This window comes from Oreochromis niloticus, linkage group LG18 (genome assembly GCF_001858045.2).
Source record: "Oreochromis niloticus isolate F11D_XX linkage group LG18, O_niloticus_UMD_NMBU, whole genome shotgun sequence".
Lineage (NCBI taxonomy): Eukaryota > Metazoa > Chordata > Actinopteri > Cichliformes > Cichlidae > Oreochromis > Oreochromis niloticus.
The window spans coordinates 27,573,561-27,597,413 of NC_031982.2; the positions used below are offsets into that span (position 1 = coordinate 27,573,561).

At 39.5% G+C, this 23,853-nt stretch overlaps 1 protein-coding gene and 1 long non-coding RNA gene across 3 annotated transcripts in view; one reads left to right on the forward strand and one right to left on the reverse strand.

Annotated features, from left to right (window-relative positions):
• Nucleotides 1–9,655, forward strand: part of LOC100701828 (zinc finger E-box-binding homeobox 1) — a 71,212-nt gene extending 61,557 nt beyond the window's left edge. For both annotated transcript variants that reach the window (XM_003447485.5, XM_005476772.4), the window contains exons 6-8: nucleotides 221–2,016; nucleotides 4,241–4,418; nucleotides 6,233–9,655. In XM_003447485.5, coding sequence (XP_003447533.1) covers nucleotides 221–2,016; nucleotides 4,241–4,418; nucleotides 6,233–6,939 — 2,681 coding nt within the window. In that variant the 3' untranslated portion in view covers nucleotides 6,940–9,655. The remainder of the gene's footprint in view (nucleotides 1–220; nucleotides 2,017–4,240; nucleotides 4,419–6,232) is intronic.
• Nucleotides 9,656–12,734: 3,079 nt separating this feature from the next.
• Nucleotides 12,735–23,183, reverse strand: LOC106098399 (uncharacterized). The gene is made up of 4 exons (XR_001224615.3): nucleotides 23,146–23,183; nucleotides 22,697–22,936; nucleotides 18,367–18,574; nucleotides 12,735–13,494 (listed from the first exon to the last, which is right to left on the reverse strand). It is a non-coding gene; the product is annotated as an uncharacterized LOC106098399 (long non-coding RNA).
• Between the last annotated feature and the right edge of the window lie 670 nt (nucleotides 23,184–23,853).

Sequence of the window (23,853 nt, forward strand, 5' to 3'; positions counted from 1 at the left end):
ATTGTTAAATGGTTTTATGCTTGGAGTGACCAAACTCTGTTTTTCTGCTGTAATGAATCAATTTGTCAGTTCTGTAAGTTGGGCTCAGTATCAAACCCCAACACATTTCAAAATAAGTTACTAAAAATTTGAATTGTTTTTGGTTTTTCATGTTACGAATCTTCTCTTTGAAGGTTTTGTGTCATTTCTCTCTCTCTCTCTCGCTCTCTGATACTTTTAGGTGAGAAACCATACGAATGCTCAAACTGCAAGAAGCGGTTCTCCCACTCAGGCTCCTACAGCTCCCACATCAGTAGCAAAAAGTGTGTGGGTGCTACACCCCCCAACGGTGTTGCTCGAACATCGATTAAGTCCCCCCCAGCCCCTGCACAGACGAGACCTGTTGTGATCGCTCCAGCTCGTATGGTTCTTAAAGACAAGACTGAAAGCAAACCCCTCCAGGAGCAGCTGCCTGTCACCCAGATCAAATCAGAACCTGTGGAAATTGAGTGCAAGCCTGTGACGGCGGCACCGGCAACTTCAGCCGGCAGTAACGGCGTGGTGAACGGAGGAACAGCACAGCCAACTGTGGTCCCAGCTGCAACCCTGCCTCAGGGTGTGGCTATGGTTGTACCAACAGTTGGTCTGATGTCACCCATCAGTATCAATCTTAATGACTTGCAGAATGTGCTCAAGGTGGCGATGGATGGAAATGTGCTCAGGCAGGTGCTGGGTTCAGCCAATGGGGTGGTGACGCAGGGGAAGCAGGGAATTGTGGTCCAGCAGCCACAGCAACAGATCATCAGCCTTCCTGCCTTCGTGGATCACGACGGTACCACGAAGATCATCATCAACTACAGCATTAGCCCTGCTGCTGCCACAACTGCCACCGCCCAGCCTACACCGCTTGTTGTCAAAAATAACCCTACTCTGCCTCCTACTATCACGACTGTGGCCGCTGCAGCTCCCACTCCAACCACAACAAATAAACCCCAAACCCAAGAGGCGGCCGACCTTACGATTATCAAGAAAGAACCAGAAACAGTCCCCATCGCAGATGTGGAGAAGGAGGCATCCACGCAGACAGAAAAGGCAACCGATAAAACTTCAGAAGCAGCTCAGAAGCCAAAGCCCAACAGCACCAGTACATGTTTACTTTGCGATGACTGTCCTGACAATCTGGAGGCGCTGCATCTCCTCCAGCATCGCAAAGCAGCCAATGGAGAGGCCGTCGACTCTGCTGCTTTGGACCCGTCTTTCGCCGCTCTGCTAAACGAGGCAGGGGTGACCCTGGAGGAGCCGCCTGTCGACGACCTCCTCTCACTTCTTAAGACCTACTTTGCCTCCAACGCCAACCCCAGTGATGAGGAGCTGTCAAAGATGTCAGAGTCTGTCAGTATCCCAGTGGATGTGGTTAGAAAATGGTTTATCAAGATGAACTCGGGGAAAAGTGTGAGCAAGGGTCACAACGATGCAACCGCAGTTTCTAAAGACACCGAAGCCACAGATTCCAGCTCAGAGGTCACTGTGAATCAGAATGAAAAGGAAGAAGAAGACAATACAATCAAGGAGGTGTCCAACAAAGCCTCATCAGACTCTCGCAGCGCCTCCCCATCAGACTCTGAATCACTCAACAATGAGGACCTTGTCATCGTTAAAAGTGAGCCAGAAGACCCAGAAGCTTCTGACTCCCAGGCGGAGCCTCTGGACCTCTCTCTTCCTAAACATATTGCAACAGAATCGGAAAACAAAATGACTACACCTCCCGCCAAGCAGCAAGAACAGCCTCTGAACCTGACCTGCTTAAGGAAGGAGGAGCTCGAGGGTCGAACCATCTACGTGACCACACCTCAGACCGGAAGACCTGTTAACATCGTCACTGCCGCACAGCTTCCTACCTTAGTTGCCATCGCTAGTCAGGGCTGCCTCAGCACCACCACGAAGCGCACCATCCTCATCCCCCAGCTCACATATACCTACGCCACTACAACTGGCAGCGCCACTGGAGCAAAGACTGTTGTTCTCAATGGTCATAAGGTTGGTAATGTAAAACAACGCACCCAGTTACTTCTTATATCTTGTTTATTTATACAATGTGATTTTTTTTTCTTATTATAAAGGTTTTATATCTTTTATTTGATCACTGTGTAACCAGTCACCAGGAATTAACAGCTCAAAAAAAGGTGCTGTAGATAATTTATACATTTTCTTACGTATTATCATCCAGTTTGAATGGATGGGCATCATGTACAGCTGAACTGAATTGTGGATCAGTTGCTTTAATTTGCTTGTGTTTAATAACTGAGAAAGAACTAAAACTTTTCAAGTACTCGCCAATCAAGTCACATTATGAAAGTACTTTGAGAGCGGGACATAGCTGCTTGTGTAGTCTGTCATCCAACATCAGAAATAATGGGAAGCTGATCATTGCGGCGAGTGATAACCATGTTATATGTATGAACAAAGTTAGCAAGAAGTTTCTAATTAGAGCTCTGTTTGCTTCCCTAAAGTGACTGGTTGTCATGCACACCTACTTTGAAGTACTAAAAGCAAAGAGTATGTGTCTATTCGTACTGAGACAAATTCAATACCTGGAGAGTCGACTATACATATGCCATATAAACCTTGTTGTTTTTACTGGTTAGTTCATCCTTCAAATTTCTATACGACTTTCCCAGAGCCTAACTTGATACTGCACTATTTGTTTTATGTAACTAAAATTTTCCCCTTTAACTGGAAATTTTAAAAAAGGAGAAAATTCTCACTTTTGACCAGTCCAGAATTGATGACTGGAATGACTATTTCCTTTTTTAATCAAGGATCTTTGCAGGGAGTGAGGGTTGTTTCCTTTTACACTGAAACAAACTACTTACAAACTAAGCATCTATAACTTACTGGAAACACTTACATGCTACCTTTAGGTGCATTTTGCTGTGGAAAGTACCAGAGTTAACCCAAATTAAAAAGCATCCTGTTAGTGTCAGTCCTTCAACACAAAAAACAGAAGAAATGTGTGTCAAGAGAAATAGAAATTAAAAAAGCCTGAGACATGCTGAGTTCAGCAGTCAAAGTGAGAATTGGTAGTCAATCAGCAGCCACAAAGCAGTCATAAAAGTCTGCAAGAAGCCACTACATGCTATCTAAGAAACAGCAACAAACATTAGTTACATGAGCTGGAGCCAGTCAGAGTCAGAATGTACCAGACATCGTTAGCATTGCGGTTGCCACTTACGATGACCTGCAGTCATTATTTTACCAGTAATGACTCATTAGTTTTTAGGTAATTCTCTGATTCCATTAACTTGAACTGTTCCTATCTACTTCACCAATACCATTAGCTCAGTTTCAATCGATGACAGTAGCCCCGTGAACTCATTAAACATTTCAATAACATCCTGTCCTCATTACATGTGATGACTCTGTAGAACACCCAAACTGCTTTTGAGTAATACGATATCCTCAAACCAAATTTACTTAAACATGAGACCTCGTGTCTGTGGAGCTGCTGATAGAAACCATCTGGACAGTGCACCGCAGCATGAATTTCATCAGTAGATATGGGCTGAACTATCCAGTTCAGTTAAATTCAGTTTTAGTCGCCTCAAGGCACTTTATTTTGTAAGGTAAAGACCCTAATATAATAGAGAGAAAACCCCCGAAATCAAAAAAAACCCTGTGAGTGAGCGCATGGCAACAGTGGAGAGGATAAACTCGCTTTTAACAGGAAAAAGTCTCCAACAGAACCATGCTCAGGGCCAAGCAGCCATTGACTTAAATTAGCAAAGGTGAGACCTGGCAGCCTAATTAGTCCAGCACATCCATATCTTTAAACCTTAATGATTACACAGATGATTGAGTTAGGGGGGAGGAGTTCTTATGAAGGGAAAAACTATCCAAGGAGCTCAAATACGAGGCTGTTATATGTACAAGGCTGTAAACATGCATTTTAAACATGTGAGTCTTAAGGTATCGACTTGCTTTTGGAGCCAGCCTGTAGTGTCACCTAGAGGATCTTTTATGTTTGCACTTGCTGCTTAATTCTCAGTAAGCTAGAGTATTCACACTAGGAGAATTATCTACCTTTAAAGTGAGGAGCTTCACTGAAGGCTCTCAGGAAAACATTTTCAAGAACAACTCAGTCAAAGAATGAGCTCTTCACATACCTCTCACACAATATTTATGGTGAAACTAGCTTTCCTATAGGGTAGGATGGGGCAGTAAATAATGTGACTCCAACATGCTTTAACTCCGTTCACAACAGGAGAAGCGTGTGGAGAGCAGCTCTGATGGTGTTTCCACAGTGGAGGAGCAGAACGACTCAGATTCAGCCGTGGTGATGAAGAAGCGGCGGCTGGAAAATGGCGTCTACCCCTGTGATCTTTGTTCCAAGGTCTTCCAGAAGGGCAGCTCCCTGCTCAGGCACAAATATGAACACACAGGTACGTCTTGTTTAAGTCAATTTTTCAGCTTTAGTCTATTAAGCAGGATTTCTGTTACATCTCAAAAGAGTTCTACTTTTGAAGGCTGTGTTTTTACGTGTGACATCATCCCTCATTAACTACGCTGTACTCTGAGACTTTTATGGGACACCTGGCCTGTAAATGTCCCAGTTGTCATCAGTGCTTATAGACACGTAACTCGTGCGGTGAATTAAAAAAGGATATTTCCCCCGTAGCTCCAGGTAGCATCATATTGGCATGTGGTTTTATTAAAATCTGTTAACGGTTATCTTGACACTGCACTACTGTGTGTTGGTTCAGCCTTGACATCATCCACTTTAAAAAAAAAAGAAAAGTAGAGAAAAAAGAAAGAAAACATCCTTATACTTACAAATTGGCCCTACTCTTGTAACATATGAGCTTTGTTAGTGAGATTTTCTTTTGGCAGGGGGATGTTAAAAACTATTAAATGCTGTACTCTAAAGACACTTTAAAGCCTGTTTCATAAAAGCCTCTGATAATGTGTGGCTTTGATCATTTTGTGTAAGTTTTAATGAGTATGGGTATGTCAGCGATTACTTTTCCAGGTGCTGAGAGTTCTGAATACTTAAAACAAACAATGGCTCCCAAGCTTTTTTTGCTCGTTAACAATTTAAACTTCTGATTCCCTGATTTGAGCAAAATTAAAATATATATATTTGTATAATTCTCCCAATGGATTGTAAAGTATCAGGTTATTTTTTTCATAGTTAACTGTTTTGCCTTTAGGCATTTTGTTGTATTTCCAAAATGTTTTTGCTAGAACAAACTCCAACTGATATTTAGTATAATATGGCTCCCAATGAAGAAATGCTGGAAATATTCACATTTTTGGAACTGGCACTGGTAAATCTTAAAGTGAAACATTCAGTTGTTTGGGAAATAAAGCAGCAGTTTCTGTCTGTTTTTAATTTAAAGGTACAATGCATATAATTAACATGAGCCCTTAGGTTCATCATGTAAATTAACTAGATTTAGTCATGCATATTAATCTTCATCTGTAGTGCATCTGGAGATTGATGGCAGTGACAGCCACTGCCAGCAGCTGTCTGCTTCCCTCACTGCAGAGCATGTAAAGCTGGTGAAGCAGTGGTCCTACTACCTTTAATGCATCTAGGTTTGAGTTAAAGAGACCTGTGATTTGGCTGCAGTCATATTTACCTGTCCAGTGTAAACCTCAGATAGGCCTGCACTGCTGCTGGTGCAAGGACAGAGTCAGAGTCGGTAACTCATTTAAGCTACCTTAGTTAGGCACAATAAGTCATCAGATATGAGCAACTGAGGGAACACTGAAGTGATGGCCAAGAATGCACAAACAAACTTGTGTGAAATCTTTGTTCATGCTGACAAAGAGACAGATGTTTAGCTGCGGTAACAAATCTCTATTCTGTATCACCCAATTATTATAGTTACAAACGCATTCACTTATTTATGCTGTTTTAATTGTATTTATAATGTAATATTTGAATTGTTCAAACCTGCTTATGTTTATTTAAATGAACAAGCAAGCTTGATTGATGGCAGGGCATGTTTGCTGTCATTGTCTTCAAGAACCCATGAAGATCATAATGGCAAAGGCAAGTTTATCTATATAGCGCATTTCATTACAAGTAAAGTCAATGTGCTTAACACAGAAGAACATAAAAGCGTGCCACAGGCAGTGAAACAACAAAATATAATAAAACAAATCAAACCAAAATAACGAACACTCTGTTACACTTAATGCAGGCAAAGAAGCACAGTTCCTCTCTAACTCGCTCTGGTTTCATCTGCAGGAAAACGACCCCACGAGTGCAACGTCTGCAAGAAGGCTTTCAAACACAAACACCACCTGATCGAACACTCGAGGCTGCACTCCGGTGAGAAACCCTACCAGTGCGACAAGTGCGGGAAGCGTTTCTCTCACTCAGGCTCGTACTCCCAGCACATGAATCACCGCTACTCCTATTGCAAGAAGGACGGGCCAAACTCGGGCTCCGGCTCGGGGCCACGCAGGGATCAGTCAGAGCTCGGCAGCCCAAGCGCCAGGCTGCAGTCAGACAGCCGGACCACGACCCCGCCCTCCCAAATGGACTCAGACGAGAGGGAGAGTGAGGAAGAGGAAGACGAGGCCATCTGCATGGACGACATACGGGTGGTGCAGGTGGACGACGGCGAGTGCGAGATCTACGAGGGTAACTTTGACGACGACGACGAGGAGGAAGAGGGAGAGGAATTAGCAGAGGAAGAGGCGACAGCAGAAGAAGAAGAGACTGAAAAAGAGAAGGGGCAGGAGGAGTTTGCCTGTGACGTAGTAGAAGTGGAGCTGGGAGATGACCACGTGGAGGACGCCGAGATGGAGGAAAGAACCGAAGAAAAGGAGGAATCAGCAAGTGTGGATGCAGAGAAAGCGGCAGACTGTGAAGCGAATACAGACAGCAGCATCAGGGACGGGACAGAAAACACCGAAACAACAGAGGAAGCGGTGACAGACGCCAAATGAAGGAAGAAAATTCTTCGGGACAGTTGGAGTGTGTCGGTCACTGAAGTCGGGTAATCTTAGACAAAAACCACATCTTGCCATCAGAAGAAAGTCACGGCAGTTGCCTGATCTTAACGGTCCACTACTGTGTACAAAAACCCAGGTGTGCCTGAACTTGAAAAGAAAAAAAGAAATAGAAAAAAAGAAAAAAACGTGACTTTTTCTTTGTGAAAATGAAATATCAGTGTTTAAAATTGTTTATAGAAGTACAGATTTTAAAGTAGAACTCACCCATCAACGCGTTAGACTTGTTACTGAGACATCCCAGGTTGCTTTGTTTTGTTTCTTTTCATTCAGTCAGTGTTAACTAATCGTGTTCTTGTTTGAAAACCTTTTAACCTTTAAAGATGAGAAAGATTTCTATACCTTTTTATTGCCAATGAAGTTTCCTAAAATCAGTATTTTATTGAGTTCTACGAACAAAAACCTCTGCACTACAGTATTCCTGGTTTACCTATGGATACATGCCTCATGCATTGTATGCCCTTCAGTGTTATATATGTACACTAGCTAGCGAAATGTTGTTTGTGTTAGTGTTACTCTTTGCTAGCTAGCATTACTGTTGATTTCAGTTTGACTGTTAGCCTTAAGGAAAACAAAGTATTCTTGGGGAGGGTTGGGGGGTGGGATGGGGAGTCCGGGATGAGAATGCGGCTTCTGTACGCCATAACCAAATTTGTCCTATCAGGGAAGGCAGAGTCACAACCTCAAAGCCAGCATGGCGCGCCTTTGTTTTGCTGCTCAGCACAGCCCGAACGGGTGGAGTCTCCAGGTGAAGACATAAAAGCGGACTCCGACCTCGTGGCTCGGCTGTGGATCCAAAACAGACGCGCCTGTTCTTACCAAGCTTCTCCTTATTTTGGTTGACTTTAGTTCTCAGCGAGTGTTTCAGTATTATCAGCTTATATATGAAGTCAAACTGTACGTGAAGGATCGGGGCTTTTTTTCCTGCTCCACCCCAATGCCTCCAGCCTTATGCAAGACCTGTGTGCTGTTAAAAGTGCCATTGAACAGTGTTATTATTTCTTTTCCTCACACATGTAGCCAGTATTATGTCCCTCTGTTACTTACACAGGAGCCATGTTGACTAATGTTTGTTGACTTGCACAGAACAGCAGATTTGTCACAGCAACAAAGAAGGACACTTGGGAAACAGTATTTGGGCTTAACTAAGAACTAAGAACTATTCTCTGTGTTTTGTCTGTAAAAAGACAGACCCCCTGCCCAAATAGCCCACTTGGGGGTCACGTCTTGTTTTATTTTATCTGCCAAACTAAAAGCTAGAATTATTTAGTTTACAATGGTTGTTTTTTAAAAAGACAAGTTAAAGCCAGAGAATGTTTAGCATTTTTCAATCAGTAAATTAAATCTACATGCATGTCTAAAAGTTCTGCTTTTGTTCCTGGTACTTAAAATTGCATATTTGCTCTTGACTAAAACTTTTTTGTTACGAATTACTAACTCATCAGCATCCAATGGCTGCAGCTTGTAGGTCCAAAGTCTGAGGTTTAGAGCAGTGAAATGTGTTGAAAAAGTTTGTTTTCTTGTGGATCTTAAAATGCCTTCTAACGTAAGATAATCAGTTTCCAACTTTCGAACTGCATAAATCCAAATTTTTAAAAACCCTTCAACACTCAAACTCAGTAATGTGCCTCACCAGGTCGGCTCAGGAAGAGATAAACCAGACCAAACCCACACAAGTTTAAAGTATAAAACGATGATAGAGAGACTCAGTAAGTTAGTCTCACTTGTGCACTTATTATTATTATTACTTTCAGATGATGATTAAAAGAAACAAATTCATTGTGGCAAGCTGTCCCGCACTTGAGGTAACAAGCGTTAGTGAATGTGGTCTCTGTTGAAGAATTTTTGCGTTGGTTTTACCAGACAGTGTTTATAGTATTAATCTGTTTTACTTTTTTTGTTTTAAAAGTATGTCCTCTGTATTTTTTTGTCAACAATGGCAGTATTAGAACCCTTTTCACAGATTAAAAAAAAATATACCTGTTTAGTTTTTAGAAGACTTTTTTATATTTATGTGTCTTATTTTTATATTTTCTTTTATGGTTATTTATTACACATTGTAGTGTACATTACTGTAGTTTGAATTGATACAATAATATATTTTAGTATGAAAAATAATCTCGAGACAAACAAAAAAAAAAAAATCCCAAAATGTGGTTCTGGGAAATGAAGTTTGTTTTAACAAAAAATGAAAAAAAGAAAGACATTAAAGGAAAAAACCCCTAAAAATATAAAACATGTATTCTGTAAACTTGACTTCTGTTTTAAGCTAAAAAGAAAAAGAAAAAAAAACAGGAATGAAGTGACAAATAGAAACTGTTACATGTGCATCCGCTCTTTGCGTCGTTATAAAGCTACTGAATTCTAAAACTCTGTGATTTTTAAAAGCATGAGTCGTCGCCGTTTAAATGAAGGATCTTGTTATGAAGACGTTACTCCTCCCTTTTTTCAAATTTTATTTTGAAGCCAAATTTCCAACGTCCCGTCACCCTGTTTTCCGTTCTGTGCCAACTTGTTCCATTGTACTGTTGAAGGCTGCATATTGTTTGTCCTCTCCGCACCCTTTGTAAATCCACTGTCTTTTTGTATTGTTTTTATTTTAGGTTTGCTCCATTTCTATGACTCCCCATCACAATAAAATGTAAGACAGCAATTTAGAGTGACTGGATTGTTTTTTTTAGTCGTCTGATGGAAATTTCCTGTAAGGTCTTTTCCTCAGAAGGTTTCGATTAACACCCCGGTCTTTCCATCTATAAACTTATCCCCCCAAAAAATGCAAAGTGCAAAATATTTATATAAATTTATGAATACAAGCAATATCAAGCAGCTACTGAGATGATCTGGACAGTGTAAAGAGACGACAGACTTCCCTCAAGATGACGAAGAAGAAATTTTTTTTTTTCATGTACATTAAAAGGTGAGGATTTAATATTTCAGTATATCAGTGTTATTCAAACGCATGTGGAACCCCTACACCAAGGAGGTCAAACTCATTTTACATCACCGACCACATTCAGCTCACTTTGATCTTAAGTGGGTCCGGCCAGTGAAACTACATGATAAATGTGCAAAATCACAGAAACAGTTCTGGTAGTTCAAAATATAATAATTATAGTAATTGAGTCACAGAAAATGTTTTTTTTTAAACTGTGGACTGCAAAAAAACCCAGACATTTCTATAGTAGATAGACAGAGATACTTTCTGCCTCTTCATTGGTTTCTAAAGTCAGGAGACTTTGCTTTCTCATTCGATTATGAGTTATCCATCACAATTCAGTAGGAAATGAATATTATACAGGTAATCCTGCTTCTTAAACTATGGTATGACCAAGATTGGTTTTAAAGAATATGAATCAAAATGAGTGACTGAACATATAAGCACAGCAGGAAAGTCTGCTAAGGCATCAAGACAAGACAAGAAAGCGCTTTTTCTTTGAGGGAGTTTTGCCGTTTTGTTTTGATATCCTAAATCTAAATGAAGATGTATCACCAGGTGGCGCTATGAGACCAGGAAACATTTTTACAATGCCAGAAAGCCCTCAGGTCTGCAGACCACAATATCTCCTGAGACCAGCCATTCATAAACTATTGAATTATGAGCCATTATTATTAAAATCATCATGTGTCCTTTGAGTGGTAAGAAGATTTTCAATCTATGAATCCATGCAATCTAACAATTATCTTACTCACCCATGGGCAAATGACAGATTATCTGCATGGCTGGTTCCAGCTTTAATGTACAGTTAGAGGGGGGGGAATGCAGTGGGGATTATGAGGACGCAAAGCAACAAAAGAGTTTTCTAACAGCATTTTGAAAGCTTGAAGAGGATTATTAGACAGCATATAAGCAGCTGTTATTGGACAAACCTCCCCCAGTATCCAGGTTATTATGAAAATAAACACTAATAATAGGCTTTTACTCCAAGTGTGCACTTTTAGTTATAAATGGAGTTAATCACGCTTTTATAAATATTCATGATGCATTCGATTGTTGTTCTTACTGTAGCTCAGTTGCTGTGTGCATCATGAGGGAAGTCAAAACTCAGCAGCAGTTGCTCTATATTCAGAGTCCATTTTTTGTTTTGTAGGAACTAGTGATTTCACATCAGACATGACATAACAAAAGAGAGAGAGGATGCAAGATGGAAGTTGATGTAGTGAAGAAACCTTGTGATTAAATGTGATGTTGCTTTTTGCTTTCTTTTTTGTAAGCTTGTGTGCAAATGGAAATATAATCAGCCTCACATATAGACAATTTTCCTGGGTTTGGGTTGTTGTCAGGATTTGGAAACACATACAGTGTATTAATTCCTTATTATGACCAAGGATGTCAGCAGTTTAGTGAACCAGAGGTTTGGTTTAGTACCCAGGGGTGTCTAACTCCAGGGCTCCTTGATCCAACACAGCTGATTTAAATGGCTAAATTACCTCCTCAACATGTCTTGAAGTCCTCCAGAGGCCTGGTAACGAACTAATCATTTGATTCAGGTGTGTTGACCCAGGGTGAGATCTAACACCTGCAGGACACCAGGCCTTGGCCCCTGCCCTATACTGTTATGTTATAGGAGCACTGTGTGTCGTCATATTTGTCTTTCTTTGTGCTCATTTATGCCACTTTATTGCATGTCTGATTTAGTTTAATTATTTTTTATTGAGACTTTGCCTTTTTTGTGGTTGTTTCTTCTTTCTTCTTTTTTTTTTTTTTTAAATCATTTTGTATCTCTGGGTGTTTGTATCCTCCTTGTAGTTGTTTTTATTCATTTCCAACAGTTAGTATGAAGCATTTCAGATCTCTCTGAAGCAGTTTTTCATCCTTTTGTGGTTATTTTCCTGTTTTTGTTGATTCACACTTTTTGTCTTTTAGGTTGTTTGTGCGCGTGTGTGTGTGTGTGTGTGTGTGTGTGTGTGTGTGTGTGTGTGTGTTTCTCTTTGGTCAAATCCATCACTTTTCGTCTCTGTAGTTTTGCATCTTGTTGTGGTTATTTTATGTCACGTTTGGTTTCTTGCTGCAATTTTATAAAAATTTTGAAATGTCTTTACAAGCCCAAATTCAGATAAGCTGCACACATCCATCCACCAATCAATCATCAGTTACACGGAAGGCATTTTGTATTTGTCAGAGGTAACAGCTGCCGTTATACGTTACACTAAATCACAACCAGTAGGTGGCAGTAGAGGACTTGCCTGCCGTGATTGGTTTATAGTTCTAGTTTGTTAAAAATCAGTGAGGGCAATAGCGGAACAAAAGCTCAAATATTTTTCATCTTAAGGGAAAATTGCTGCCTTGGAGGTCAATGAGGTAAGTCTGATACTTGTTCATATTTAATCTCATATCAGACTGAGCCTTTTAGCGCCTATTAGGATAGATGAGTATTAAATCTTGAGGGCTAAAAATTATTTCAATTTTTTTGTGCAACAATCTGCTTCTTCCTCACTCTACTTCCACCAGGCTGTTTATTTTAAAACTAAACAAAATGTTTTACTGATATCTTCTTTCATTTGTGCACACTTTTCTTTCTTCAGTGTTGCTTTGTCACATGCACACAGGTATTTTTGTTTTTTTCCAATTTTTATCCACAAGCACCGAAAATAACGAGATTACTATTTAAAACTCTTGAGTCATTCCTCATTTCTTTAAATTTTGCACTAAAAACTGACTTCAAGTTATCATGGGCAATAGTTTAATTGAATGATGAATGTTTATTAAGCTGCTTAACAATTTTACTTTTAGCAAACGTAAGAGCCACTTAACACAAGAGATGACCCAGTGTTGTGTCCACACATAATAAGACACTGTTAACATACAACTTAGAAAAAAAACGAAACAATTTTAATTATGTCTTTAGGCGCTGCTACTAGCAGCCTGCCACCAAAACATCCAATATATTCCCAGTTCTTTGGCTGAACCTGCAACAAATGCCAAAGATAACACAATTTGACAGGCATAAAATAATATATTTGCACAAACAAGGTGATTCCCAGCTATTAGCTGAAAATGTGTCATCTCTCTGAATGATGTGCAGTGTATCCCCTAAAAAAAAAAAAAAAAAAGAGGAAACCAGACAAGTGAAAGAAAAAGGAAGAAATTGTGGCTCTAAAAACTCCCCACAACAGATGAACATTACCTGAGAATCATGTCCTAAAGTAACAAGATGAAATAAAAGCAAATTCCTGACAGATCCATCTCCAGTTTATCCATCTGCTGTTCACTGAAGCTTCTTCAGAAATGTCTCAGTGGAAGAGTGGCTGTCAAAAAGCCACTCTTCAGGAAGGGAAACTGGGAGAACAGGCTGAGGTATGCCAGATTACATAAGAACGGGACTGATTTTCAGTAATTAATCCAAATTTAAAATGTTTGGTCATCAGTGTTTATGTAGGAGATAAGGAGAGAGGTACAACAGTGAGGGTCTACAGTCGTTGGTGAAACTTGGAGTCTCAAAGTCATGGTTTGGAGCTGTGTTGCCTGTGGTATTGGGGAAAATTGATGTGATTCTGAAAGTAGAAAGGCTTTGTCAGATTTTGATCAACCATGCAATACCATCTGAAAAGCATCTGACTGATAACTGCTTCATTTTTAAGCATGCCAGCGATCTCAGACACACTGTGCAAAGGCATAGCAAGATACAATGGAACACTATCAGTCATGGATTGGCCTCCCCAGAGCCCAGATTTTGACATAATTTAAGCAGTGTGGGATCATCTTGACAGAGAACGGAAGAAAAGACAGCCAACATCCAAAGAAGAGCTTTGAATATCCTTCAACAAGCCTAATGGACTATTCTTGGAGACTACTTGGATAAATTGCAAGAAAACTTGCCCAAGAGAGTTTAGGCTGAGTTGAAGAATAAAGGCACTCATACCAAATACTTTCTTTCAGCCTTTTACAAATGGTTTTTATCTTATAAGTATTGTATTTCCACGAATGTTTGCATATGTTTTAATAAACTGCTGCACATCTGCACATATTTTCCATTTTCATAGCAAAATATTAGGAAATTAATTACTTTTGCACAGCATTGTAGATATATGTTACCTTTTTACTTTCTTACACAGGAGGTCTGATTTTAGGTCCTGAGTGATTAAATACCAGCAGTTTTTATGCTGGCTTAATGTTAGAGAATACCAAATGAAGCCAGTTAATATCACATAAAGGTAAAAAATTTAGGGTTGTTATTGCAGTATATGTTGTTAGTAGCTTTTATGGTTACCATCAGCATAATGTTTACTAGTATGAAAACACACAACCACTGAACTAAGTATAAACACAGTTTTAGCATTTGTAACAAGCTGCTTGAAAGTCAAATTAAAATTCATAAAGTTTTGATGGTTTTGTGCACAGACCTCTGCTGCCAGAGACATATCACCCCTGAGCAATATGGCAGCCGCGGTGACCATCATTGCAGGGACGAGCATCGACCAATGTGCTATCTACGTGTTTATCACTGAGGAAAGAAGATAAAAATGCACTCACGGCCCAAAAACTAATGTTCCCTGCTGCACGTCTACACTGCAAATGAAATTTCTGAATGTCTTGACCCTGTAAGGTATTCTGTAAAATTTCCATTTTTATTCATATAAAATGTGGTTGGCAGGCAAAAAGTAAAAGTTAAGTTTAAAAAAGAAAAAAGGTCATTTACGAAAGCTTCAGCACGCATGCGCGATCGTTAATGGTTTCTAATTAGCTCTCCTTCAAGTTTGTGCTCTTAGAACTGAATTATGCTTGTGTATTGGACGCTACTGTGCAGGTCCACCACAAACTGTAATAAATAATCAGATATTTTAATGAGATAACGGTCGTTTACAACTGTAGGTTACTCAGCGCTTTAAGCGTCGTTGAATATCGATAATCTATAAAGTAAAGGAGAGTCATTTGTCTTGGGGAATTTTTTTGTGCAGTAAGTAACACATCTCTTCTCACACAGATGTTCAGCAGCAACAACATATTCAGCTCATCTACAAACCAAACGAGTCGGTGGCTGCTGGAGCGCAACAAAGCCCAAACAACGTCAGAGCTGTAATAACCGGTAGTAATTAAAGCTCATTTCACGCCGCTGCAGTTTGTGATGCTGCGCACACCGGGCTATTTGTCAAAATTAGCTCAAAGGCAGAGAAGCACATCACACCTGTCAATCAATGAGCAACCTTTCTGGCTGCCCTGATGCTGACGAAGGCTGTGGTGCTGAAATAAATTGATGACTGATGGAGCTGTTTTTTAATGACAAACCTGACGCACTCCACTTTAAAAACACTCCACCTTGAGAATTAAATCCACGAAGAATACAGGAACTATTAAAAGATTAAAGGAAAAATACAAGTGCAGGCGTTCTTCCAGCATTTCCAACCTCTTCTTCAGTTACTGTCTCAAAAAAAGATCAATAGCATGTTCTGAATACAAGAACTTCATTTAGCTGACTGCATGCTCAGTGCTTTCATGATAGAACAGCTGGGAAAGTTTTTTTTCTAACTTTAAGCTTAATGTTTCAGTCTTTAAGTTGGTCATGATCGGTACTGCATCTAAACAACTGTTAAACATGTAAAAATGAATGGGATCAAACAATTTCCTGCACTGATGCGAATAAAACCAGAGCTTATAGCTGTTCTATAGAAATTAAAAGTCTTATTTTGTCCTTGTGTTTTCATTTCAATACGAAACCATAAAAATTGCTCCAACCAAACCATAAAAATGGAAAATTGGAATTTTAACAGAACGACAGTGAAGAGATCATGCATTCCAGAGCAGCTGCTTTTCTTTTCAGTCATTCTTTTCATTTAACAAAAAAATGAAAAAGAAGATACTATATTTTTGTCACCATCAGAATTCCTGTTTTTCAGCTTTTAACTCTTGTTATAATACAAACTGCAATAAAGACTTGATGGATGATTGATGAAGTGAAATATGACTAATTGCTGCATGGCTTTCAAATGAAAGTCTTTAAATTGTTGAAATTATTCACGGTGATGAATGCAGATGCGCTTTCAGTCTCGGGAGGTGACGGCAGACAGATGGAGGAGAATCCATCAGAAGTAAATGAAAGCTATTCATGTGGCAAGCTCAGATGAGTGGGAGATCTGCAACCTTTATGTTTCTTACAATATAATACATAACGGGGGGGAGCTTGAAATTCGCACAGTACATACTCTACATCTCATTTTGTGTTCATTTATGTTCAGAGCAGTCTCTCGCTTACAGCTCAGTGTTGGAAATGTGTCATTTTCTTTTCAGCTTTTGAGGTCGTCCTTGGAACTGTGAAGATCTGCAGCTATTTGAATTGGATTAGATTATATGCAGCACAGCATAACAAAAATGTCCATTTTGCAGTGTATTGGCACATCATCGGTGGTAACAGTGGTCATTTGTAGTTTGTTTCAAATTCACAAATAAAGAATTGATTCTCCAGGATGAGTTTAGGATCTTTAAAGAAGCGGTTCTGGTGCCTTCTATCGTACATTCATCAGCAAGTGAGCATTAACGTCTAAAAAGGCAAGTTCAAAAATGCAGTTTTGATCCAAATTTCCAATAAAACTAGAGGTTCATTGCCTTTTAAACCTACAATCTTTCAGCTTAACCCCACATGCTTCTTTTAACCAGCTGACATACCTGGGGTTTTGAATATCGTCTCTCACCTCGCATAAATCATTAAATCAAGCTCTGGTGGGGTTTTTTCAGGTGCATAATTTATTTATTTGAGACTTCTTGACACCACAATAAAAAAAAAAAAAAATCTTTAAAAGGCAGTGAGGGACAAAGAGTCTGTAGGTGAGGACCCCGTGTTATCAGTACAGCTGACTATCATTTCTGATATGGAACTTTATTTTGATTTGCTGGTCAAAACCATATGCCGTTCAATAAACCATAAAAGCTGAATTTCATCACTGAGTGGGAAAACTGAAACAGCCACAAAGTGGATGGACATTTGGCTTATCTTTATATTCTCCTGTGGGTTTGTCTATAGCTTTTCTTTATGGGTTTTTATTAAAAACGTTTTGTGCACAAATGAACCACTCTGTGCAGTTTCATTTCTAATAAAGACCCCAGAAGAGTAACCGGTTTTCGAGCAGGGAGCAGTGTTAGTAGGTGTTCGTGTGCGATGGCAGATGCCTGCAGAGCTCTGTCTTGTTGAATGACTTTGTTCCCGGGCGTAAAAGCAACCAAGCAAGGAGAAACTGTGTCTGTCACGAGCCCCTTTGCAGCTGCACTGTGTCCAGCTTTTTCCCCAGCTTGCTTTCTCTCCAACTGAATCTCTCTGTGCTGCAGACACCACCTCTACTGTTAACTGTAGGTGTCTAATCGATGCCCACGCACTAAGCAACTCACTCAGGTGGAACGGTACAACAGAAGATCTTAAATCTTGAAAGCAACAAGCAGACAACGGTGCATGGAGAGCAAACAACAAGAAGAAAAATATTATTCTCTATTCCGCAAGAACACAGGGGCAGAGGAAGACTGTGGTTTCTGTCTACAGTACAAACAAAATGTACTTCTCAGCAAGATTATAAGCATAAAAAATGTAGAGACTTACAATAAATGTTCCATAAGCTTTGTGAAAGTTTGTGACCACAGGTACTTCAGGTTGATTAAAAATAGCTGAGGAAGACTGGATTCATTCAAAACTGTACCACAAATCTGAAGTACAAGTACTCACAGAGCTGATGTGGGAGACTAGGATCAGTAATCTTCACGGGTGGATGGTTCTAGAAATTGGGGTGTTTTTGTGTGTGTTTTTTTTAACAATATCAATGCTTACAATTTGTGGGAAAAAACATGAGAAATATCAAAACTTATTTTGGTTTTTATAAAGTCTAATAATTAAAAGTATTGAATTTCCATTCCACATAAATTGAAGACCTTACCACGAGGAATGACTCTGCATGGTGTTGTCAAGGGCTGTAGCTGATAATATCACAGGGTAAAATTGCCCCCAAATTAATGCCATGAGTGCCAGAGATGAAGAAATGCAACGCAGGCAGGTCATTTCAGGTATTATTCCATATGAGACTCCAAAACATTGCACAGAGCTTTGGAAAATATGAAACTCCAATGTTCTTCTGTTCAAATATGTCGCTCATGAAAGTAATCTGACAGGAAATTGCATTTAAATTGCTTTTTTGGTCCGAAGAGTAGTTGATTGTTTGTTTTGTGCAAAGAATTTGAAATTGCCTACACTGTTACAACAACACAACACGACAGAAATTCTTTTCTCCTCACACAGTGCAGATGTCTTCACCTCTGCCAGAGACCAAGCACCAAACATATGACGTCACCTTTTTTTCATGATGTAGTTCTATTCAACTAAACAACTCAAGCATAGAAATTTATGTGGTTTCAGGGGAAGCCAAGATGTAAAGTGAGATCGATATACCCACCTCATCACAGCACACGGCAGGATCCTTTCAAGGCTCAGGAAGTCTGCATGGGAGGTGTTTACTGTCTCCCCACAGACAGCAAAGACAGTGTCTTTAAACTGTTGTCATAGTTATGAATGCGAATGCCAGTGGTTGCTGGTCTGTGTATGGAGTGTACACTGCCTTTCACCCCTGTGGCAGCAAGGATAGACTTCAGCCTGCCATGAACCTGGAATGTAGAAGTGTAAGAATATTTTCTTTAAATGAGCAAATATATAAAATTCCAACAGTGGAAGCAATGTGCATCATGTATAGAACAATTAAAGCAAATGACTCTGCAAAGACAAAAGGACTAAAACTAGGTCACAACCACTGATATGGATGGCTCCTGTTGTATTGAATTGCAGACTTGGGGCTTTGGCCTTTCAAATAGAGGAAAGCAAATGTGGTAGTAAACTCTACTAAGACTACAACTATTGTACTGCATCTATTAGCACTTCAGAGCCATTCTTCAAAAAGAAAAATTATGGAGAAGCAATGTTGGCACATGAAACCTGTGATAGAGTGCGTATTTGTGTGCAGCACAATCTCACCTCCGTTCATCAAATTGTCACAAAAAAAATAAAATCAATTTCTTTTTCCCGTTGAGGGACACTGGTTGTCACGTTTTTTTGTGTCAGCATGAATTTATAAGTAATATATTTCAGTAGCAAGTATATTTAGTCGCAGAAGCATTAAAGCAGGAGGCATCTCCATGGCAACCAGGAAACAAAGCATTAAAAGATGTGGCGACTCTTGTGCTTTAACCCAAAAATTAATTTCTGACATCTATGGCTCAAACTTAGGTGTGTGGAAAAATGAGTTGCACCACCGCTTCAAGCAAATTCTTTTTTATTTATTTGCTTTTTAAAAGTGGAAAATATGATTTTTTTTGTACATGAACATGAATAAGTACATATGAGAGCAAACAGATAAAAAGTAAATGTTACGTTCCCCTAAAAAGGTCTGGGGGATGAGGGAAAGTAACGAAAGGTGTCCAGTTTGAAAAAGAGGAGACAGGGAGGCAAAATGGTTAAATTAAATAGTTTTATTAATGCTTCTATTAATAACTGAACTAAAAATGACTATCAAGCCGCACCATTCAGGTGTTGGTCAGTAAACTGAAAAGTAAGATTAGTCACCAAACACACTCCTCTCCACCAAGCAGGAGTGAGCGAGCAATCAATCCCCACACACACACACACACACACACACACACACACACACACACACACACACACACACACACCTCACTAGCTGCAAACCAACAAGGCTCTTTGGCACTAGAACTCACCTTTGTCTGGTCTTAAGTACTTCTAATTGCTGATGGGAGTCAGCTGTACAAAAAAGGTGGCAGCTAAGGAAGAAGATATGGCAGGACACACCATCACAAGGGCAACTTCAGGAGGAGGCCCTGCTAAGGCCTTAACACCCCCTCCCATAAATACAAACCATTGGTTTGTCACAAAAAATCCTACACATAAAATTTGTGTCTAAACAGGAATCAGTAGATTAAAACTCGTGACTATAATGTGAATTTCTGAATATATATAGAAAGACAAATAGCCTTTCTCTGAGCATCACAGCTCTTCACGCATTTCTTTTACACTCTATATGGATCATAGACAGATTCGTCTACTTTAAATGTGTTTATTCCAGCCAGCTCTCTGAATAATCTCAGCTTCAGACGTGAATATCGGCTTTTCTTTGGTACATCTCTTCTATACATTTCAAATGCATTTTTAAATGAATAAGATTAGACGTTAAAGTCAGTCTACTGAGGTATAAGAAAACCATACATTTGCAACTAGATTGCATTTTGCCTCTTTTAGTTCACCATGTTGGTTTTGCATCATATTCTTTAATGGTCTGCTATGTATTTAGTGTCTCCTATGTCCCCATGTCTCTCCCCATGTTTCTTTTCAGTATCTTTGTTCTACCTAGTGTCTTGTGTTTGATGTAGTCACTCCTGGTTTTAATTGGTAATTGTTTTTCCTTATATGCAGTTTGTGTCATTGTATTTTGTCTTTGGGCATTTTTGAATTATCTCTTTTTTTTGTATAGTGTTTGTTACTGTGCCAAGACATAATTTGGCACCCTGGGAACGGTCCCTTCATAATCAGTCTGTGTGTAGAACACAATAAACATTACATTATGGGTCAAACATGAAAGCATTTCTTGAAATGTGAGTGTCTGGCAAAAGATGTTGATTGGTTGAGGATTAAAACAACCATGAGCTAATACTACAAATGAATGCTAATTGAAAGCTGCACGGTCAAGAATTTAATGTTTTGCATGAAATTCTAGGTCACAGACAAAAAGTTAAGTCACGAATCTGTTTATATGTATTTGAAACAGAGGTTCAGAATAGAACGATGAGGGGATGGAACAGACTTAGAAGACATTTACCGTGTCTTTCTGAGTGTCACCCTGTGTGTGTGATCCTTTGAAAGCAAAAACGCTGCTTTTAGCACCAAGAGGAAAGTGAGCCACCAAATCAAGTCCAGCATCTGATAACGGCACCCTTGTCAGTGATCAGAATAGGATTATTGATCCCGTAACATTTGACGACTTTACTTGTGTCAGAGAGAGACAGAAATACAGGCTGATAAAGAATCAGTGGCTTTAACTAAGATACATTTAACCAAATAAAAGGCAGGAGAAAGAGACAGAAATCTACATACACCTGAAAGTCAGCTGGATGACCTCATCAACCTTTTATTTAAGGTGCGTTATGCACACACAGTACAACCAAGAACAGAAAAATATAACCACTAAGAGACAAGTGTAGAAATCCAATTAAAGACTGTATTTTTCACATAGGCTTTTGTCCAGCTGAAACAGGACTGGGGCAGTTTAACATCTCAGGTCATTACACACAGTTACAGCGTGTCCTCGGGGAAGAAGGTGCACACCGCCCTATCTCAGCTTCCTCTCATTCCACGATGGATATAGAGCTCAGAGCTTAGATTAAATTAAGACAATAAACATTACTTTACGTCTAAAGTATACACAAATGTAAGTGTATAAAGACTATAAAAAAACATCCTGCACATAAGGATTCTACTGAGGTACAAAAACCAATTGCAATAAAGCATCTTGTCCTGTCCCTGTTGGTTATTAGCACACGCGAATCATGGTTCATTTCCAAAAATAGCCAGTTTTTAAAAGATAATTGCCTTACTGCATTGTGTTTTATTAGCGCTCCCAACACTTAATCAGACGCTTCTGAAATTAAATTTTTAATATGCAGTATATGCATGTTCATGTTCAAAGCAAAGTAATACCTCCATCATCAGTTATGACACTGTGTAGCCCCATGCAGCTCCACAGCCAATAACAATATGCAGGGTGTGAGGGCAGGGCTCCATGAAAACCTATCTGCCAGACTGCTTTATTGTCTTCATCTCTTTTCTCTGCTCTGTGTCATGAATGTATGAACAGCTGCAGATCTCTCTACCTCAAACAAACACACACAGTAAACAGTATCTCCATTTGCACAAAATCCAGTGATGTGGCAACAATCTTTAAGATTCTGGAGGTGAGAGTCTGGGCATGTTTGTCATTTCTACAAGTAACTGCGGTGAAACAGTCAGAAACAGTGTTTTGCATCTTTATTTTTTTGAATTTGTTCATGCTAAAGCTGAACATTACCTGCCTGGTTCATTCAAACATTACTGCTCTGCAAACAAAAAAAAGAGGCATCCAGTTTTGTGTTTAGTAACCCCGGCCAGTAATTAAAGAGATTTTAATTTTAATTGCTAATAAAATCAGTGTTTAAAAAATCTATTCGCCAACCACTTCCCTAGGTTTATATTTTCAGTTGCTCAGATATCTAATGAGCCCACCACATGGCAGCAAATGCTGAAGTTCAAACGGAGCGTCAGAATGAGGAATAAAGGTGATTTGAGTGATTTTGAACATTGCATGGTTGTTGGTGCCAGATAGGCTGGTCTGAGTATTTCAGAAATTGCTGATCAACTTGGGTTTTCCACACAACCATCTTAGGTTTACAGAGAATGGTCCAAAAAAGAGAAAATATCCAGTGAAAATGCTTTGTTGATGCCAGAGGGCATAGGAGAATGACCAAAATGCTTCAAGCTGATATGAGGCAACAGTAACTGAGGCTAAAATTCATAAAATTGGACAATAGAAGGTTGGAAAAGCATTGCCTGCTCTGATGAGTCTGCTGTGACATTTAGATGGTAGGGTCAGAATTTGGTGTAAACAACATGAAAACATGGATCCATCTTACCTTTTGTCATAGTCCTGGCCGGGTCAGGTTTTCACTGTTTAGTTCTTTTCTACTGACCTGTTGATTCCTGAAGTGATGGGCAGGTCCTGTTTGACCCCACACATTAATCCATTTTCTGCGCTTCAGTCCATTCATCTGTTATTCAACTGCATGTCAGCCTGACAGTGCAGGAGCAGCTCGAGCTGGTTGCAGAGCCAGTCTGGGTTATCTGAAGCTGTTGGTCACTCCCTGTGGAAAACTTCCTTGTTGTCTCCAAGCTGGTCTGCATTTCTTCTGTTAAATTTACTTTCTTGTCAACTGTGATGGAATCAGCCACACATGAGTAAAATCAGTCTATTCATTCACTTCATTAGTTTGGTTTGCAGTTATTTCAGTAAAATAATTCATTAATGTCTTTACTTAAACCTAACAGTGATATTATGAAGCACACACATGGTAGCATTGTGTGGTTTTCAAAAAAAAAAAAAAGTTTTCTGTTATACTATGTTTCTCTTTCTTTGAGTTACCTGGTTTGGGGAGGTGGCTGTTTCCTGTCTGGGCAAAAGGCGTGGCCAAGAGCTGAGGACTTTGAAAACAACGCCATCTCAGCAGGACCAACCAAGTGCTTGTCAGAAACAGGTGTGTTTTAGGTTTACTTATGTTATGTTGTGCCTAGTTAGTATTGGTGTTTGTTTTTGTTTCCCCCTATTGTGTGTAAATGGTTTGGCCAAACCACTATAAAGGTTACCCTGCTGTGTCTTTGTTTTTAGGTCAGTTTGTGAGTTAAGCTGTGTCTGCTTGTTTGGTTAAGTTTCTGGAAGTTACTGTTTGAGTAGAGTTTTATTTAGTTGACCTATTTTATGGGCCCAATAATTATATTTTGAACTTTTTAGGGGATTAAAATAAAAAAAAAGAAGCTAATTTTTAAAGACATTTTTCCTATGTCCTCTATGCCTTTGCTGCTTGGTCCCTCACATTCACCCTCCAAATCAATTCAGTTTTATGTATATAGTGCCAGATCACACCAACAGTTCCCTCAAGGCACTTTATATTGTAAGGTACAGCCTGAATGGTCTCCCTCCCATTCTGCTTTTAAATATGGGAAGCACAAGTATGCCTGCAGTGTGACAGTAAAATGCTCTGTTGGGATGATATGATACAATGAGGTCTTCAAGATAACATGGGTCCTTATTATGCAACACCTTTTGAGGAGAAATATTTTTAGTGTGATTCTG